An 18,140-nucleotide genomic window follows, 5' to 3' on the forward strand; every position below is an offset into this window, starting at 1 on the left:
TTATTTTGGCCGTCAATTGTCTGAATGAATTTTGAATGGATGTCAAGGTTAAGTATTGTTGTAATTTCTAAATGCTAGTCGTTTTTCTGTAAGATATTATCATCTGCTCTACAATGTATTTCTATGTTCTGTATGAAATGTGAAGTTCTTTATGTTCCCGATTATGTCCCAATTGTAAGAAATTTGAGCTAGTATGTTGTAATTTATCTCAGATTTAGAACTTTGTTCTGTTACAGAGATCGATTTAAGAGGTATTTCATGGTTTCTATTTATGTAATGTACCGAGCAACGACTTCGAAGATGGAATACTTCCTAGTCAGATGAATAATCTTGGACGCGAATTATCTGAATGAACTATGAATGGGAAGTCAGGGTTGAATTTCAGTTTGCCCATCTTTCTATCTTATTTTTTAGATGTTACTCAATTGTCATTTTGTGCTCCCTATCTATTCCAATGAGAAGTAAAAATTCTCATTTTCTGTAGTCCTTACTGCAGTACTCTTAGATGTATTCTTGATGCTTGGATCTGATGAACTGAATGTAGGTATTATGAGTTTGAATCTAGGTTGCCACACTCCCTTTTGTTTAGGTTCAGCTTAAAACGATTCCGAGGGGCTAATAGTCGGTATTTCCAACCATACTACAAGGGGATCAGAGCCTCACATTGACAAACGAAAACTAGAACAGAGCTAAATATCACTTATTTATCATATAATCCAGAATTAGAGAATGTAACAAGTAACTTCTCTACAACTACATTGTTGTCTTAACCCACATTTGAACTTGCATGTGAAAGATCAAAGTGGTCTTAATGTTAAGATTTGAGACTAATTGTTATGAATTTGAGTCTACAGCAAATTTCTAGCTGACAAAAAAGAATCAAAGACTACGAACGAAAAACGTGAAAAACCAAGTCAGCTTGTGATAATTACATTAGAATCTAAGCAAAATTGAACTATTCCTTGCTCATCCTTCCTTGTTCTCTCTACAAACGTTTGGAATTGAGATTTACAACAAAAACACACTCCGTACTTGAAGTGCCGTTACGAAAATCAACAAAACAATTTTCCAAGAAGCTACATGATATATATGTAAAGCAACTTTTTTATTTTACCAGGATCAGGATTTGAGAGCTAGCCAATTTTCAAATGAGCCAATCCCTTTCCCTTAATGGAAAAACCAGTGTCTTGCATCATTGCCACAAATTCACTGTAGTCAATGAGTCCGTCCTGCGATGCATGAGAAATTTATTATCAGATATCTCTTAGACTTTAAGACAATATGAATAACTACGCGATATTTTCCTTCATATTGCCAAATGGGAGAGATAAACATATGCAAAGGGATGATTAAGACTTTACATTATCCTGATCAACCTCACGGATCATCTCATCCAAGTGCACATCTCCCAAACCGAACTGCTCACAAGCCTGCTGGAGCTCATCCGGAGTGATATAGCCACTCCCATCTTTATCAAAGTATGAAAATGCGGCAAAAAGGTGATCCTCCTTCTGAACTTTATTTAGATGGAGCATTGCAGCCAGAAACTCGCCATAATCTATTGTGCCGCTGTTGTCAACATCCGCCTGCAATAAGAAAAGAATTAATTTTGGTTCTGAAATAGGCATGTAAGCCATCTTTACCATAGTCCTACATACCACCGTAGTCATATATTTGCTCCATGTCAAGTTGCATAGCATGAAACTTGAACTATAATGTTTTCAGATAATAATATGACATAATGCTCTCAATCTTCTGGGAAATTTAAGTAATTGTAACATTATCCGTTCTCTTTAACTCGCAATGTATTTATTGAATACAAGTTTATCTTCATGATAAACAAAAAACGTTTATCTAGTGGCATTTTTGTAACTAAATCAACAGTTTTTTTTTTTAAATGTGGGCCCAATGATGACTAACTATTTAGGTAGGATTGCATATGTATGAACCCCAGACCCATGTGGCCATGTGGGATTTTCATCAAACTAAATAACCAGGGATTAAGAACATTTCAGAAGCATGTTGACAACACGATATTGGCAATGTTCTCTAGAAGCTTATTTTCATCTCCAAGCCGCAACAAACTAACCCACTCTACCTAGTGGATTGCCATTACATATACAAAACAATTATGTTGACAGTGTACACGATAGGAAATGTCAGGGCCTAGGTTTTGGTCACGCCAAAGGGTTTAATGCATATGCACTGTGCAGCAATGATTGGTCTGCCTGAGGCTTTCTATGGACAATCATTTAGTTAAAATAGGATTTCCCCGCCTATAACTACATGCTGTATCCTTCGCTGATTTAAGCATCTTCTTTAATTAACACATAATCCATTAGCCAATCACTTCAGATTTCAGCTTTTAGATGATGTTACAAAACCAGTATGAATAGAGTGGAATCTAACAATCTATGTTTGTTAGCAGGCATTCAAATGTAGACAGAAAATGGACGTTTTCATTTAACATAGCCAATAACAATGATTGGAGAAGGAAAAGAAAGACAATAAAGAGCTGATTATGTGTAAATCTAAATTTAGCACAACTTACTGCTTGCATTAACCCAACGATTTCAGAATCCTTGAGATTGCCACCAACTTTTTCCAATCCCTTTTTCAGCTCCTCAAGGGTAATATGTCCACTATTATCAGTGTCTATCATTTTAAACATTTCTTTCAGACCTGCAATCTCGTCTTCAGAAAGGTTCTCTGCAATAACCTGCAAAGATGATTATGAATTAAGCCCATATTGGAGAAGAATAATTCAGTGAAAATATTCCTTTGTGGTTATTTTGTATTGACATATGAATATGATACCAACAATACCTCATCTTTATGGGCTTGGTAGTTCTGTAAGACTATACCCTATTATGATGTTATACGTACTACCAGATGTTGAGGTTCATCCGTTCATGTTAATTTTTCATGTTTTCTCTGAATTAGCTATATGTATAGATTAATGATGTCCAAATACTACTTCTACATTAGTCTTACAAAGATTTTACTCTTGTGGAAAGGAGGAACTTATTGTGGAAGAGTATATTCTAATTGGCCTGAATACTGTTCCAATGCCGAAGTTGATGCAGCTACTTAAATCTAAAAATGCAAATGACATGCCCTACAAGCACTGCGGAGCTGTAAGTTGCATTTCAGTTAATATTTTGGATGGAAACATTCTCTCTGCTGTTATTGGAAGTAAAAATTCAAAGGTCTGCCAGGACTGCCACTCCCTTCCCTTAACTCGCTAAGAATATGAACATTTTCAGACATTATGGTAATGTTGAGTTAATGATCAAGATTTACTGGCATACAAATGCAGTGAAAATATTGTATAGTCATTCAGATAGCTGACTTGCATGACATGCTCAGTTAACATTATGCATAGTACCATTACCATGAGCTAAATCCCATTTGAGCTTGTGACACATCAGTTTTAATTAGCCAGGCAGAACTGTTGGAATCATAATCAGAACATACCCTTATAGCTATCTTTTTTAGCTTGTTCATGGCAGAGAATTGTTTCAAACGAGAAAGAACAGCAGAGTCAAGAGGCTTATCAGGAGCCACACCACCAATCTGAACCCAAGGATGGCCTGTACACAAGAAGCTCGAAGATTATAGTTCTCTATATAAGTAAAAACATCAACCATAGTACTACCCACCGTATTAGACTAATTTAAATTCCTTTACAGAAGATTTTCTCCAGCAAAGACAAGACAAAATAAATAAATAAATTACACCTGGTGATCAAGCTGGTTACATGTACAGATGATAACTAGCAAACTAAGTCATCTTATATGCAGTGAATCTTGCTCGAGTGCTCGACTAGTATTTTTTTTTTTTTTTTAATCTTTGTTTTTATTTTATGGATTAGAAACTTGCACATTTTACTCATCCTTTGGTAACCTCGCTTCTCAATTCTGAATCATCATATTGAGGCATGTAAAATGTAAGAAGATACCCTTTTATTTTATTTTTTTATTTTATTTTTTTTTTGTTTTTGTTTAATTGACATAATGATAAATATTAACAGGATTAGTGTGATCAATAATGTCTACATTGATACATGTATAGACAAAATCACTGGACTCAAGCAATAATATGGAAAGACAAACAAGGTTTAAGGAGTAAAGACTGGAATATAGCAAGATTACATACAGAGAGACAAACAACACAACTACACAAGTATGATGTCTTAACCAAACCACCAGATCCAAAAGACTGAGATGCAATGAGGATTAGGAAATAGAAAAATCTCTAAATACTGCTTAAAACACACAGGAAACAGCGAAAACAGTCCTGACTCACTAGGCAGGAATTTATCCGATTCTTATAGGTAACAAGATGATTTTGAATCTACAGATGCAAGACAATAGAGTAAAGGCATTATTGAGAGTAATTAAACTATTTAATTGCCATGGTTAATAGGTAAAGGAGATGTTAGAAAAGTGTACAGACTATTTACCATAACAGTCAGATGAGTTATTTAAATCAAGAGGGCCTTGTAAGGCAGCTATCTTATTGGCCACATAGTGATAATGAAATTTTCATCAAGAACATGCACCTTGGCAAGATCTAGACAATGGGTGGAAAATCATATAGCTAAACAATTAAGAATTTCTCCAGTAAAGCGAAAAACCTACACCTGAGACAAACGAGTAACCAACAGCCAGAATTTCTATAGTCAACTATGACCATCAAATAACAGAGAAAGATGTAACCAGCAAATATTTGATTCACAAACATTTATATTGGAAACATAATTATATTCATAACTGATGCAAAACAATAAAATGTGTCACGTTTATTTGATGGAGCAATAAATTCTGAAATCTTCTCACACCGAATAACAGAGACAAATGAAAGTAATAAAGATAAGATATAAAAACATTTTATTAACAAGAAAAGAAGAGAGTAGTTTGAAGTAAACAACGGTAAGATCCATATAAAATATAATAAAGTCTAGAAGATGCACAATCCAGATTCTCAATTACACCTTATAGTCTGTCCACCAAGATATTTCCATGGATGCACAATCCATGGATCTGCTGCTACCATGTTTTTCAGAGAGAAAAGCTGACAATAGGTTCATTCATTATTGCTGAGAGTAAATGCTTACTACAACCAAAAACAAAGTCTGCCTATGTTAGCGCATGAAACTAAGTGAGGTACAAACCAAATCACTAGTTTAGTTTAATTTGAACATTTTCTTTACTTCCGGTTTTTATGACCAGTTCATAATACAGACTACAGAATTTTTCTGTGTACCTATTCAACTGTTGGTGAATTAACTGCTTATTGCAAAGAATTATCTTTAGCTTTGTGAATGGTCAGGACTAGCACATTTTTTGTGTAAATTTTATAATTTGACATGAGCATAGGCACCAATTTTAAACAAGAGATTTTAGCATTGTAAATCATAATACTCACAAAGAACTTGATGAGCTGTCAGCCGCTTCTTAGGGTCCCTTACAAGCATTTTTTTCATCAGGTCCTTAGCGCTGTCGGAGATACTAGGCCATGGTTCAGATATAAAATCAAGATCACCTTTCATAACTTGCTCAAATATTCCTTGCTCCGTTTCTGAACCAAATACAAAGAAGTGCACCAAGTGAGCCAAATGCAATGCAGGTAAGCATATATAGAACTAGAAGTAGGTTTAGCTGAATACCAACCATCCCAGAATGGGGGCACACCACTAAGCAATATATAGATGATCACACCAGCACTCCAAACATCACATTCTTGACCATAAAATTTCCGTAAAACTTCAGGTGCCACATAGTATGGACTTCCCACTACATCTGTAAATGTTTCACCTGCATCATAAACCTTTAATTAGATATTTCACATCATAAACTAAGTTGACCATCAAATCACTAACCCATGGTAGCTAAAGGGGCTCCCACACAAGGAAGGGGGTCCGACATGCACAGTTTAAAGGGATATCATTTAGTGTAGAATATTCCACCAAACAAAGACATCTTGACTACCATTTTTATCAAGAACTTGTAAAAGAACAAGTACTTCCTTTCAAATCCTTTTCTTCAATGTATACAGATCACATTATAGCAATCATCAAATTTACGCCATGTTAAATAAGCAAAAAAGAAAACTGATTCTACTAAGCAACATTCATGTCTTAGCAAAGCTAACTATGAGACTACAACAAGATGGAATGGGGTTTGGAAACTTTGCCTGATAAGTTGCTGCGAGTATGGTAGCCCAATAATCAATACTAATAATTTAGGAAGACAGAACGTCGAACATACTCATAGACAAAGAAAGAATGACATTGATGGTGAGGCACATTGCTATGACCACTGAAGAGTCAAATCCATGTCCTTTATAACCAACAATCAATAGACATATGCTCAAATGTAAATTTATGGAAAAACAAAAGCTCATTGTGCTAGTGTCAAGGTGATGACTACGGGAAACAATGGGTAGTTCCTATACAAGGTCCCAAGAATCAGTAATCAAGGTCTTTTGGTGACAAAAGTATATACCAGAACTTCAGAAGTGGCTTCATAGTTCACAACAACTCTCAAAAACTAGATGATCAAGCTAGTTCCTACATTCCCCGTTGTTACATTTACAGACTCATACATATGATGATCCCAATAACCCCATATTCTATAAAAAGCTACCCTTTATTCCATTAAGTCAGTCACAAAGGTCACACCCTGTATCCCACAGAAAGCCACCCCCATCTCACCAAAGCCTTGTCTTATGCAAGGCCTACTCTAGTTAATATCATGAGAAAGTGCAAAAGCCATTTACTTCAATAAACACTCGTTATAACATTATATATAAAGTTATAAACTATTTGGATTGATCCAAGAGCCATTTTAATGTAGGATCACTGCCAAATGCCATGCATTTCATATAGCCCATACTTCATTCCAATACCATGGCAATATTAGTATACAACACCAAATCATAACAATAAATTTGACATATTTATAATTTCAAAACCAGCATAGATCACTACAAAATCTCCATTCAAACTTAAAAAGGATTTTTTATGCATGGATGTTTTATTGCAGACCCTGTCCACACAAGACCAATCACTCGAATCACTCCCCAAACTGCTATGGGGTATTCTATGAGCTACTCTATCCCTATTACAATGACACAACACTATCATCAAACAAACCCAAATTATAACATTTACGCTAAGCAAATTTGTAATACCAAAACTAACTTAAACACTAAAATAATCTCCACCAAAACACAAGTGGAAAATTCAATCTATGAGATAAACATAGAAATTTATCTCCTCGCACAATATGTTGTTCTATTTTTATTTTCAAATTAATAAAAGTGAAATAATAAAATGGCACAGAAACAAATGAATAAAGTTGTCAGAGGAGATTAATTGAGGCTTCCTCAAACACAAGAAGGTATTTTTTATGCATGGATGCACAATAAGATTATTGTGGACCCGATCCACCCAATCAAACTACAATAATGTAATCCAACACTGCATCAAAATACCTGGTTTAAAAAACACAGAGAGACCAAAATCAATAGTCTTCAAAGCAGAGTCCTCATCATTATTAACAAACAAAAAATTCTCAGGCTTCAAATCTCTATGCAAAACCCCTAAAGAATGACAAGCCTCAACAACCCCAACAATAACCCTAGCCAACTCAGCCGCCTTTCGTTCCGAATAATGTCCACGTTGTATGATCCTATCGAAAAGCTCTCCACCCGCACACAAGTCCATAACCACATGGACCGCCACGACATCCTCGTACGCAGCCACAATGTTTATCACATTAGGATTCCCTGCTAAATGATGCATGATCTGAATTTCCCTCCTTACATCCTCGATGTCCTCCATAGATGTTAGCTTTCGTTTCGCAATCGATTTACACGCAAATTCTTTACCTGTGCTCCTCTCTACGCACATGAAGGTGGTACCGAATTGACCCTGACCGAGTTTCCGACCGAGAATGTAGGTGTCTTTAAGGTTGCCGGTTTTACGACCGAGAACAGATTCTAGTTGTAACCCCATGTTGGAAATCCGCCGCACGTGCTGGGGTGGGGGTGGTGGTGGTGGTTTCTTGTCGGTGGTTGTGGGTGTTTTCGGGGAGGGTGGATTGGTAATTTCCTTATTGACATTGTTGTTATTGTCGGAGTTTTGGATGAGATCATTGTTAAGGTTGTTAATGTCGGAGATTTGGTCGGTGTTAATGTTGTTATTGTCGGGATTTTTGTCGGTGTTGAGGTTGGTGTCGGAGTTTTTGTCGGTGGTGGTGATGGTGGGAGGAGGAAGGGTGTTTTCCGTTGCACGGGGACGCCACACGGCGGCGGTAACAGAATCGAAAAAACTAGATTTAGTTGTTGTGGGGCCTGAGCTTGTGTTCCCCATCCGGAAAATGATTATTTAATTAAATAATTAAATTAATTGGGTATGGTTAAAAATCTTTAAAATAAATTATTTTTTAGGAAGAAAAAGTGGAAATTGTTCAATAATGACTTTGTTTTTTGTCCAAAAAAAATTAATAATAATAAAAACACAAACTTTAAAAAAAATCGGGTGTACAATAATTATTGTACATCCATTTTAAATCTCTCTTAAAGTGATCAAAAGTTACCCTTAAAATGAATAAAAGTTACCTTAATATATATAAAAGTAACCCAATACAAATAAAAATAATCTACGTTTTATTGGTAAAGAATCACATTTTAAATGACTAAAATTCAATTATTAGTGATTGAAAGTAATTTTATCACTCTTATAAAACTTTTCTTATTCGATTTATAAAAAAAATCATATTATGTTCCAAGTTACCCAAAAAAAGGCAAAATGTTACCCTAAATTGGCTTAAAGTTACCCCTATACTGCTCGATCTACACTAATATTAGTGTAAACCGGATGTATACAAAAGTTTTTGTAATAAAAGATTTTTAGCTGAAAATGAAAATTCAAACAAAAAAATAAAGATGGTAGATAAATTTAATACTCTCTACCGTCAGGTAAAATTGTCCCGTTGTTTTTTTTAAGTTCAAATTTTTATTAGCTACGGAGTATGTCATACACGATAATTTTCATTTTTTTAATTTTTGATTTGAGGAAAGTAATTTTCACTTTTAATTATATATATAACGTTGTACATAATAATAATTAAATAAAAATCAAAAAATAATGTGCATCTATTCTTTTTATTTGTTACTTGGATTTATTTGTAAACCCTAAATCTATACCAGTTTCTGTTTGCATGCATTTCTCTCTTTTAAGTTATGGATGAAATTGTTCAAAAAGAGGTTGACATTCAAAATTATGGTGTTTGTAAGCCAATTTCTAATGTTGTAGATGTTGGTAAAGGTGCTAAAAAATCAACGGTCCAACCTGCTAGTCTTATCTCGAAGCAAGTTTGGCAAGTCCAAAAACATGTTTTTAATTAAAAATTCAAACTCAACACGAAAAAACCGAAAAGTTCCAATTTAATTCAAGCTAATTCTTTTTTTTTTTACATGTTTAAGTAAGATATCTTATGTTAAGGCCTAATCAACCCAAAATTTGATCACCTCTAAATATTGGTGGGTAATTACAAAAGGGTGAGATTGAGGACATATTTTTTAACCTTGCCTTACTATGTGCTTGTGTTATTGATTCGGTTGGGCCTTTTCTAGTAGTATGAGAAATCTATAAGAGAGTTCTATGGTTGAGGCCAATGAATTATCAATTCAGGTCGGATCCGAATTTTAAATCGGATTAGATCGGATTGAAATTTTTTGAAAATTCAAATTTTCGAATTGGATCGGATTGACCCTAATTGGATCCAATCCAAACCGAATTGTAAAATTAAGCTTGTATAAATATGGATTTCTTTGTTTTATAAAGTTTAGTTCAAATACTTACTACTATATAAAATTAATTAAGGAGACTTTGTATTAATTAATTAATGACTTGCTGTTGAACTATTTATTTTAATCATGATTTTGAAGACTTGTATTTATATTAAAGCTTGTTTTTTTTTAATAGTATCAGGCGCTAAAATATAATATATTATAATTCGGATTTTTGGATCGGATCCAAATAACCGAATTTCAATTCGGATCGATCGGATTAGATTGGACTGGGAGAGAAATCGGATCAAATCAGATTTAAAAATTGAAAACCGAATTATATTTCGAATTGGATCGGATTTGGACTAAATCCAAATCGAAAATCGAACGGACACCCCTAACCTTGAATCGAATAATCGATGGATATGAATTGAATAATCGACAAGGAACATATGGGGATCACACTATTTAATTTATACTCTATATATCATTCTATATTGTAAGCTGATATTGAATAATAAGTAATTTGTTTCAGTTGAGAATTTGTTTTGAAAAAATAGTTAAATACGGAGTATTGAAATGCATTATTAGTTCATCACAAAAATTTATATGTGACTAACTATATCGTGTGGCCAAGGTTACTTAATCAGTAGGAGTTACTTGGTTAAGGGTTACTCGATCGATAAAGGGCTACTTAGTTAGGAGTTGCTCGGGTGTGTTATCCAGCCACTCAGAAAACGCACAGGTTTTAATCCGATTTTGGATAGGTGAACTGAAATTTTTATCATGGAGGCGGATGCACCGTGCTCCATGCATCCGATTTTCTTTTAAAAAAGGCGGAATGAACATAAAGTTGTTCAGTAAAGAACATATAGTTGTTTTGTAAAGAACATATAGTTATTTTATAAAGAACATCACATATGGTTGTTTTGTAATGAACATATAGTTGTTTTGTAAAGAACATATAACTATTTTGTAAAAAAAAAAAAACATCTAACTTTATGTTCTTTGTATATATCTAAAGAACATCCATAATATTAATAAAGAGCATGATAATATAATGTAATGAATATTATTTTTATTCAACAAAAAAAAAAAAAAAAAAAAAAAAAAAAAAAAGCAGAAAGAACATAATACGGAGTAGTTTTTAAAGAACATCTAGCTTTTCAATCTTTAAATAAATTATTTGTTCCATAATTGAAGAGTTTTGGTAATTATTTCCCAATCTCAATTTAGAAATTTGTATATTTCTTCATATTTAATTTCACTTGTTTGAATTTTTTTTTAGAGAGGAATAAAAATCTTAGAGAGAGAAATAGAAAATTTATAGAGAAAAAGAAATTATTCTGATAGAAGACGATGGCTGTGCATTAGATCGAGTTTCGTGGTGCTTTTGATAATTGTTTTGTTAATGGAGGAATTTTTAATGAAGGTGAATATGTGGATTTGCTAATCAAGATCGAAGGTAATTTTGAATGAAATTTTGTATTTATTTTTCTTTAATTGTGTTACTTTAGATTTGAATTAGAATATTTTGTAATCATAAAATTCATTGTTTATTTTCTTTTTTGAAATTTGATGAATCTGGATAGATGTTGAATTTGAGAATAATGTGACAAATGTTGAAGATGATGTTCTTTATAAGATAGTGTTATGTTCATTTTTATTAATCTTTACAATTCTATAACATGTTCTTTTCACTTTAACTAAATGTTCTTTACATTTCTATACAATATTCATTCCGTTTTTTGTTTTTTTTTTTCAGAACGGATGCATCATGCGCATGGTACATTCGCCTCTACGAACCACTAATTAGTCCTTGTGGCAGTTCAAAAACGATCGCCCAACAAAAATAGAACACGCGGGTCGAACCAGAAATGCTAAATCAAGAGTAAAACCTGAACCCTGCATAAGTGTCCAAAACAGTTAGGCTTAACGTGCCGCTTTCATAGTTTCATATATCCCTTCCTCAAAATTACCGAACTCAACATTCCATAATGCTAAGCTGCAAGAGATTCCTGCAAAAACCCATTAAACGAAAGAAAAAAAAGAAGCTAAACAAGTCTAGAACAACTCCTAACAAAAATGACTCTAATTTTCCAAAAACCCAACAACCTACTCATAGTTTTGAAGAAGATGAACCAGAAGAAGGTGGTTTTAGGCTAAGAGCTTCTGCACCTTCAAATAATCATGGAGTTCAACCACTTGGTAATCTTTTTCTCAGCTCAAATTCTCATAATTCCAGAGACATTGGCTTAGGTAATTTGAAAGTTCTTACTGATGAACTTGTTCTTGAGATTTTAGGGTTTTTGGATGCTAATTATTTAGGGATTTTAGCTACTGTTAGTAAATCTTTATATGTATTTAGTACCCATGAACCCCTTTGGAGGGATTTGGTATTGGAAACCCTTAAAGGTGGATTTTTGTATAATGGGTCATGGAGAAAAACTTATATTGCTGCTCATTACCCATGTTTTGATAATTCAAAAATTGGGTCTTGTGGGTTGGCAATTAGGGATTTTTATTCTGATTTTCTGTTTCAAAGTTGGTTATGTGCTAATCTTGAGATGAAACATGAGTGGCTACAGAGGGATAACATACCGCGAAGGCGGGGGATTTCAGTTGAGGAATTTATAAAAGATTTTGAGGAGCCTAATAAGCCTGTGTTGTTGGAAGGTTGCTTGGATAGCTGGGATGCAAAGGATACATGGGATAAGGATTATTTGATTAAAAGTTGTGGTGATGTTAAGTTTTCGGTTGGTCCAGTTGAAATGAAGCTTGAGGATTACTTTAGGTATTCTGACCTTACTAGGGAAGAGAGACCCTTGTATTTGTTTGATCCTAAGTTTGCAGAGAAAGTTCCGACATTGGGTAGAGAGTATGAAGTTCCTATATACTTTAGGGAGGATTTATTTTCTGTTTTGGGTAAAGAGAGGCCTGATTACAGATGGATAATAATTGGACCTGCTGGGTCGGGTTCTTCGTTTCATATTGATCCTAATTCTACATCAGCTTGGAATGCTGTGATTAAGGGGTCCAAAAAGTGGGTTTTATTTCCTCCTGAGATTGTACCTCCTGGTGTCCATCCTAGCCCTGATGGTGCTGAAGTGGCATGTCCAGTTTCAATAATTGAGTGGTTTATGAATTTTTATGGAGCCACAAAAGATTGGAGGAGGAGACCCATTGAGTGTGTCTGTAAAGCAGGCGAGGTTCTCTTTGTGCCTAATGGATGGTGGCATTTGGTTATCAACTTAGAAGAATCTATTGCTATCACACAGAACTATGTTAGCAGGTATATCTCCCAAATTTCTCTGCTAATCACTCTGCAATGTCAAAATGACAAAGTTTACTGTGGCTAGACTAATCAACCCTTTTTGTATTATTGGCTTTCTGTATCTGCTTCCTCAAGTGTTTGAGTGCCTTCTCTAGCTCACCTTAAAATGCTACAATTGTGATAACTTAGTTTTCAAGTTAATGATCGAAGATTATTGTTGATGATTGTAAATTTATTATGATAAATTGCTTATCATTTACAGTTCTTAAAGAATTTAGCAATAGTGTCCACTCTCAAGGAGTAAAGTGGACTCTAGTGAAAGAGTGTATCATATGCATACTTATCAGACTGCTGCCAGATATGTCTACACATAGTATCACTAAGCTTGGTGAAGTAGTGAACCACATTCTTTTTTCCCTTTGTTTCCTCTCATTAGTATAGACAATTTAAAAAGAAATAAGTGATGGCATTTTGCTGTAAGTAAACCATATCCTCCTAGTTGATGGTACAGAATTTCTTTATTAAATCAATATTTTGATTTTGTAAGCATAACCTGCTGAAATATCTTTTTATTTGGGCTGCCCTCATTATAATAATAACCTGCTGAAAAGTGTTAGTATGTGTACGGTTGCTGAAAAAAATTGAATTGAGATGAAAAGATTTTACTCTTCCATATATGTTAAGTTGTTGATTCCTAGAACTAAGACATGTCCACTTTTCTCATTGTGCCAATTTAATTTTTATCGTTTTGCTGCTATGTGATTATAACTCATTCCGAGTGCACATGTTCTGATCTATGTTATAGTCCTATCGGTTGCTAGTTTGCTACTTTATATTTATATTATGTATAATCCTATAATTGTTTTTTGATATTTATATTATGGTCCTCTACTGTAAGGGGGTAGGGGAGTAGCTCCATACCTCAAAAATTACTGCTTACCTGGAAACTTTTGATCAAAAACTTGTCATCTACCAGAACACTGTCTAATCTCATTCCATTACTTTTCATCATGTTTTTGAAAGTGTAATCACTCTCTAGTCATAGTTGACAATTAAGGTAGCAATTCAATCAACTTATTATGTAATAATAGTAATTAGTTTGGCCATTTGTGGGCAACCCAATAATTGACAAGTTCTTATAAGGGTAAGTTGGGTCCTGGTCTATTAGAGGAGGCAACAAAGTTGAGTCATTTGAGTGTATTGAACTAAATCAATTTAGATGTCATGCTGGTGCAGCATTCTTTCTGACTCTAACGAGGCTTCTGGCTTGGACAGGATAGGGGCTGGCAGTGTATAAGTAGGAGTGCCTAGGCACTGAGGCCCAAGGTGACATGGGCAGTGTGCCTTTTTTGGTATGTCTCCAGAGGGGCACTATGCCTAGACGCTCCAGAGTCCAGATGTCGCACATGTTTTCTCCAGATTTTTTTTTTCACTTTTTTATTTAATGCGCAAATGTTCCTCACTTTAATGAGATTAAATCCCTATCACCTTGGTGCGCCTTGAGCCTTTTTATTCCTTGGGGGCTGGTCAGATGTGCTTGTATTTGCCCATATTATCGCATTGAGGCTTTTACTGCCAAGTCATCCTTGGGTCTGAGAATCTTCTTTTTGACACAGCCTATACAAGAGTCAAGAGCAATAACACCATTTTATTTTCAAGGAGAACAGAAGCTAAGAATGTCCAATTGATATCAAGTGTGGCTGTTCAAAGATAAGTACTGAATAAATAAATAAAGACATCCAGATTCTATAAATTGAATCACTAATTGAAATTCTATCCTTACATTGTTCTGGGATTGCCATGAGAGACTGTCCAGCTTGTCTTCAGTACATATTATCTTTATAAATTTGGCTTTAGTATGATTGCTGTCTGCTCGTGTTATTCAAGTTTACTTTGCTATGCATGCCTTGAGAAGTCAAGAATGCAAGAATTGTTCTTATATGGTAATTGGTATTAAGACTTGTATAAGCCACTGCAGAGCTTCACTGCTCCTAAGTGATGAATCATGTGACATTTTTCTTATCTTGCCTCATCAGGAGAAATTTGCTGAATGTATTGGAATTCCTCCAGAAGCCAAATGCGAGTGAACTTGTATCAGGAACAAGGGACCGTGTCAATCTGCACAATAAGTTCAAAGGAGCTATTGAGGTTGCTTTTCCTGGGACTATAGATCAGCTAGTGACTAAAGCTGAAGAAATGAAGAAGAAACGTCCATTTTGGGAAACTGTTTCAGATTCTAATGCTGGAGCTTTCAAGTTTTCCTTCTTAGGCTAGACTATGCAGGTTTTGGGTTGCTGGACACATATTCTGGTGGTGAGCTTATATATTGATATCTTACTCTGGTATATTCATTTAAGTTCATTTTCAGGATTCCTTTTTATAGTCAATTATTTACTTTAAAAAAATTTCTGATATGATCATATTACAGTCAATTTTGTTTCAGTATAATTATGTCTTTCTTTCCATGTCTCCATTATACTTTTGTCCTTGGCTGTCATCTTTTTTTGGAAGGAATTTCTTAATACAATTCCAAGGTTTGCTTGATCTTGTATTGCAATAGTTCTTCTGATGCGTCTGTAAAACAAATTGCCTCATTTCATACATGCTCTTGTGCATCTCAACTCTCAATGAAAGGCTCTGTATCTCTGTAGGCAATAGTAAAATTTTGAATAAGCTCCAAAAGTTGTTCTTTCTAGACGGTGCTATTTGGGTGTAATGTCTACATAGAAAGAATTGTACTTTCTTGTTCACAAGGAAATAGTTGAATTTGTGAAAAAATTCAATGTAACATAAAAAATTGTCATTAATCAGCGTTCACACATGTGGGATATTTCCTTGTTCACCGGTAGTTCGATAATTCTACGGTGTTGCAAATTCTCTCCGCTGAGCACCCTCTGTGTACAATGGATGATTTTGTTTATTGGAAGTTTACTCGTGATGGCCAATTTTTTATAAGGTCAGCATACATATTGCTAGTTCATGGCCTCCGGAGATCCCTAGTGGAGACGCTTTTGGGAATTGCCTCTCCTCCCAAAGTTGGAAGTTTTTTTGCTGGAAAAATACTACATACCACTGCCTCTGGGACTGCTCTAAGTTTATGAGGTTTCCGGTAAATCCTACATGTGTGTTCTCTGTCTATGTCTATTTCGCCTTCTGAGAGATGGTTTAAGGATTTGGTGTCTGCGTTTCGCAAATCTAGAAATTGGTAGGGTTTGCTATCTTTGGTCTATTTGGTTAACTCATAATCAAATCATCTTCAAAGGTGCTATCTCCCATCTTTCGAAGGAGTGGATATCTCGCAGCATGCAAGTTGGGTTTTTTACTCTAAATCGCAATTCTCACAACTCGCTCAGTCTCATTTTCCCAAAGATCCTTATTTCAGATGCCTCAGAGGATCCATTGATGGTTCTCTTGATAACTGCCTCATTTTGGATGGAGCTTGGAGTAATCAAGATGATAGTGCAGGGCTGGTTGGATTTTGCGAAGGATCAATTCAACTACTGGTGGATGTGCCTGGCAGGCCACACCATGTTTGCTCTTCCTTATTTATGGGGCCTTCGACTGGCTAGTAGTAGGGAGTATATTCGACTTCTCATTTATACCAACTGTGCTTCATTGGTGTCCCTCCCATAGTCCCATAAATTAAAATTTCAATTTAGATAGATCATTTTTCTTTTTAAGGCCTGTTTTAATTTACTGAACGGAACTTATTGGAGCTGAACGAACTGAATTGAACTGAAATTATTGCAGCTGAACTGAACTGGAAATAAGCAGAAGAGAACATACCAATATATCTCTCCTATCACATATGTACGAGCAAGCCCCAGTTACTCAGCCTGAGTAACGAAATTTGTTACTCAAGTGGCATATAGGGTTGTACACAGTTTGGTCTGGACCGTAACCAAACCAGACCAAACCACATTTTAGTGGTTTGGTTTGGTTTACGGTTTGGAAAAATACGGTTTGGTTTCGATTTTTTGGGAAATACGGTTTGCGGTTTGGTTTGGTTTTTCAAAAAATTATAAACCAAACCGTAAACCAGTAAACCGCATTTTAATATTTATTTAATTTTTAAATAAATTATAATAGTTATTACATATTATAAAAAAATAAAAAAAATAATAAAACATGAAAATCATTAGAAGACTATACGGTTAATATACTACTACTCTATACTCAATCTCAAAATATCAATACTTAAAATTCAATAGGTCATATAACTATAATGTAGTATGAATTATTTTTTTGGACAAATGTATTATGTTTTTTTCCACTGTTAATTTGTTATGTATTATTTTTTTTATTATGTGTTATTGTGTTAGCACTTAGCACTTGATTAGTTGGTTGTTATTTTTATTGAAAATTTGTAGTAGAATTTAATCCCTTTGGGCTAATTATTTGAACTTTATTATAAATTTATTAATATTTGACAATTTTTAGGAAAAAATGCCGTCTCATCATAAACCGCAAACCAAACCGCACCAAACCGCATTATTACGATTTGGTTTGGTTTGGTTTCAATACTAATATGGTTTGGTTTGGTTTGGAAATGGACCAAACTGTATTTTGCGGTTTGGTTTGATTTGGTTTAGACTCAAACCACACCAAATCAGACCATGTTCACCCCTAGTGGCATATATTGTAATTTTACACAAATTTTTTTATTATTAATTTTTTTTTTAAAAAAAACCTTCGTCTTCTTGGAGAACGTTGAGTGCGCTTCAAGGCTTCACCACCACCACCAGTTTGCGCTTCACCACCATTACCCTTCGTCTTATCCGTTTCCCGTCTTCGTTACACACACCAATACCATCGTCGTTATTCGTCTTTTGTCCTAACCACCACCACCACCACCACCATTCTTCGTCTGAACCACCGTTCACCGACGATCTTTGATCTTCTTCCCCGTTGTCCCCCTTTTCTTCTTCCTTCCTCGATAACAATGGCTTCAAGCCCTAAACGTCGCTTCGCGGCGGAACAAAACGAAACCCTAGGAACAAATAGTTTTAATTAGGGCCATATCAACCCCTTAGGGCTAGCATCGATCTTGTTTTGGCGGAGGTGT

General features: G+C 34.7%; 2 protein-coding genes across 2 annotated transcripts; one reads left to right on the forward strand and one right to left on the reverse strand.

Annotated features, from left to right (window-relative positions):
* Positions 1 to 979: 979 nt before the first annotated feature.
* Positions 980 to 8,138, reverse strand: LOC145584131 (calcium-dependent protein kinase 20-like). Its single transcript, XM_081641050.1, has 7 exons — positions 7,501 to 8,138; positions 5,676 to 5,819; positions 5,431 to 5,583; positions 3,478 to 3,593; positions 2,552 to 2,719; positions 1,362 to 1,586; positions 980 to 1,229 (listed from the first exon to the last, which is right to left on the reverse strand). Exons 1-7 carry the CDS (start codon positions 8,021 to 8,023, stop codon positions 1,134 to 1,136), a joined length of 1,425 nt encoding a protein of 474 aa, XP_081497176.1. The 5' UTR covers positions 8,024 to 8,138; the 3' UTR covers positions 980 to 1,133.
* Positions 8,139 to 11,798: 3,660 nt separating this feature from the next.
* On the forward strand, positions 11,799 to 15,546 carry LOC145584140 (arginine-specific demethylase JMJ22-like). Its single transcript, XM_081641056.1, has 2 exons — positions 11,799 to 13,093; positions 15,112 to 15,546. Exons 1-2 carry the CDS (start codon positions 11,799 to 11,801, stop codon positions 15,347 to 15,349), a joined length of 1,533 nt encoding a protein of 510 aa, XP_081497182.1. The 3' UTR covers positions 15,350 to 15,546.
* Positions 15,547 to 18,140: the final 2,594 nt, after the last annotated feature.

The sequence above is a fragment of the Chenopodium album genome, chromosome 2, assembly GCF_948465745.1.
Source record: "Chenopodium album chromosome 2, dcCheAlbu1.1, whole genome shotgun sequence".
Lineage (NCBI taxonomy): Eukaryota > Viridiplantae > Streptophyta > Magnoliopsida > Caryophyllales > Amaranthaceae > Chenopodium > Chenopodium album.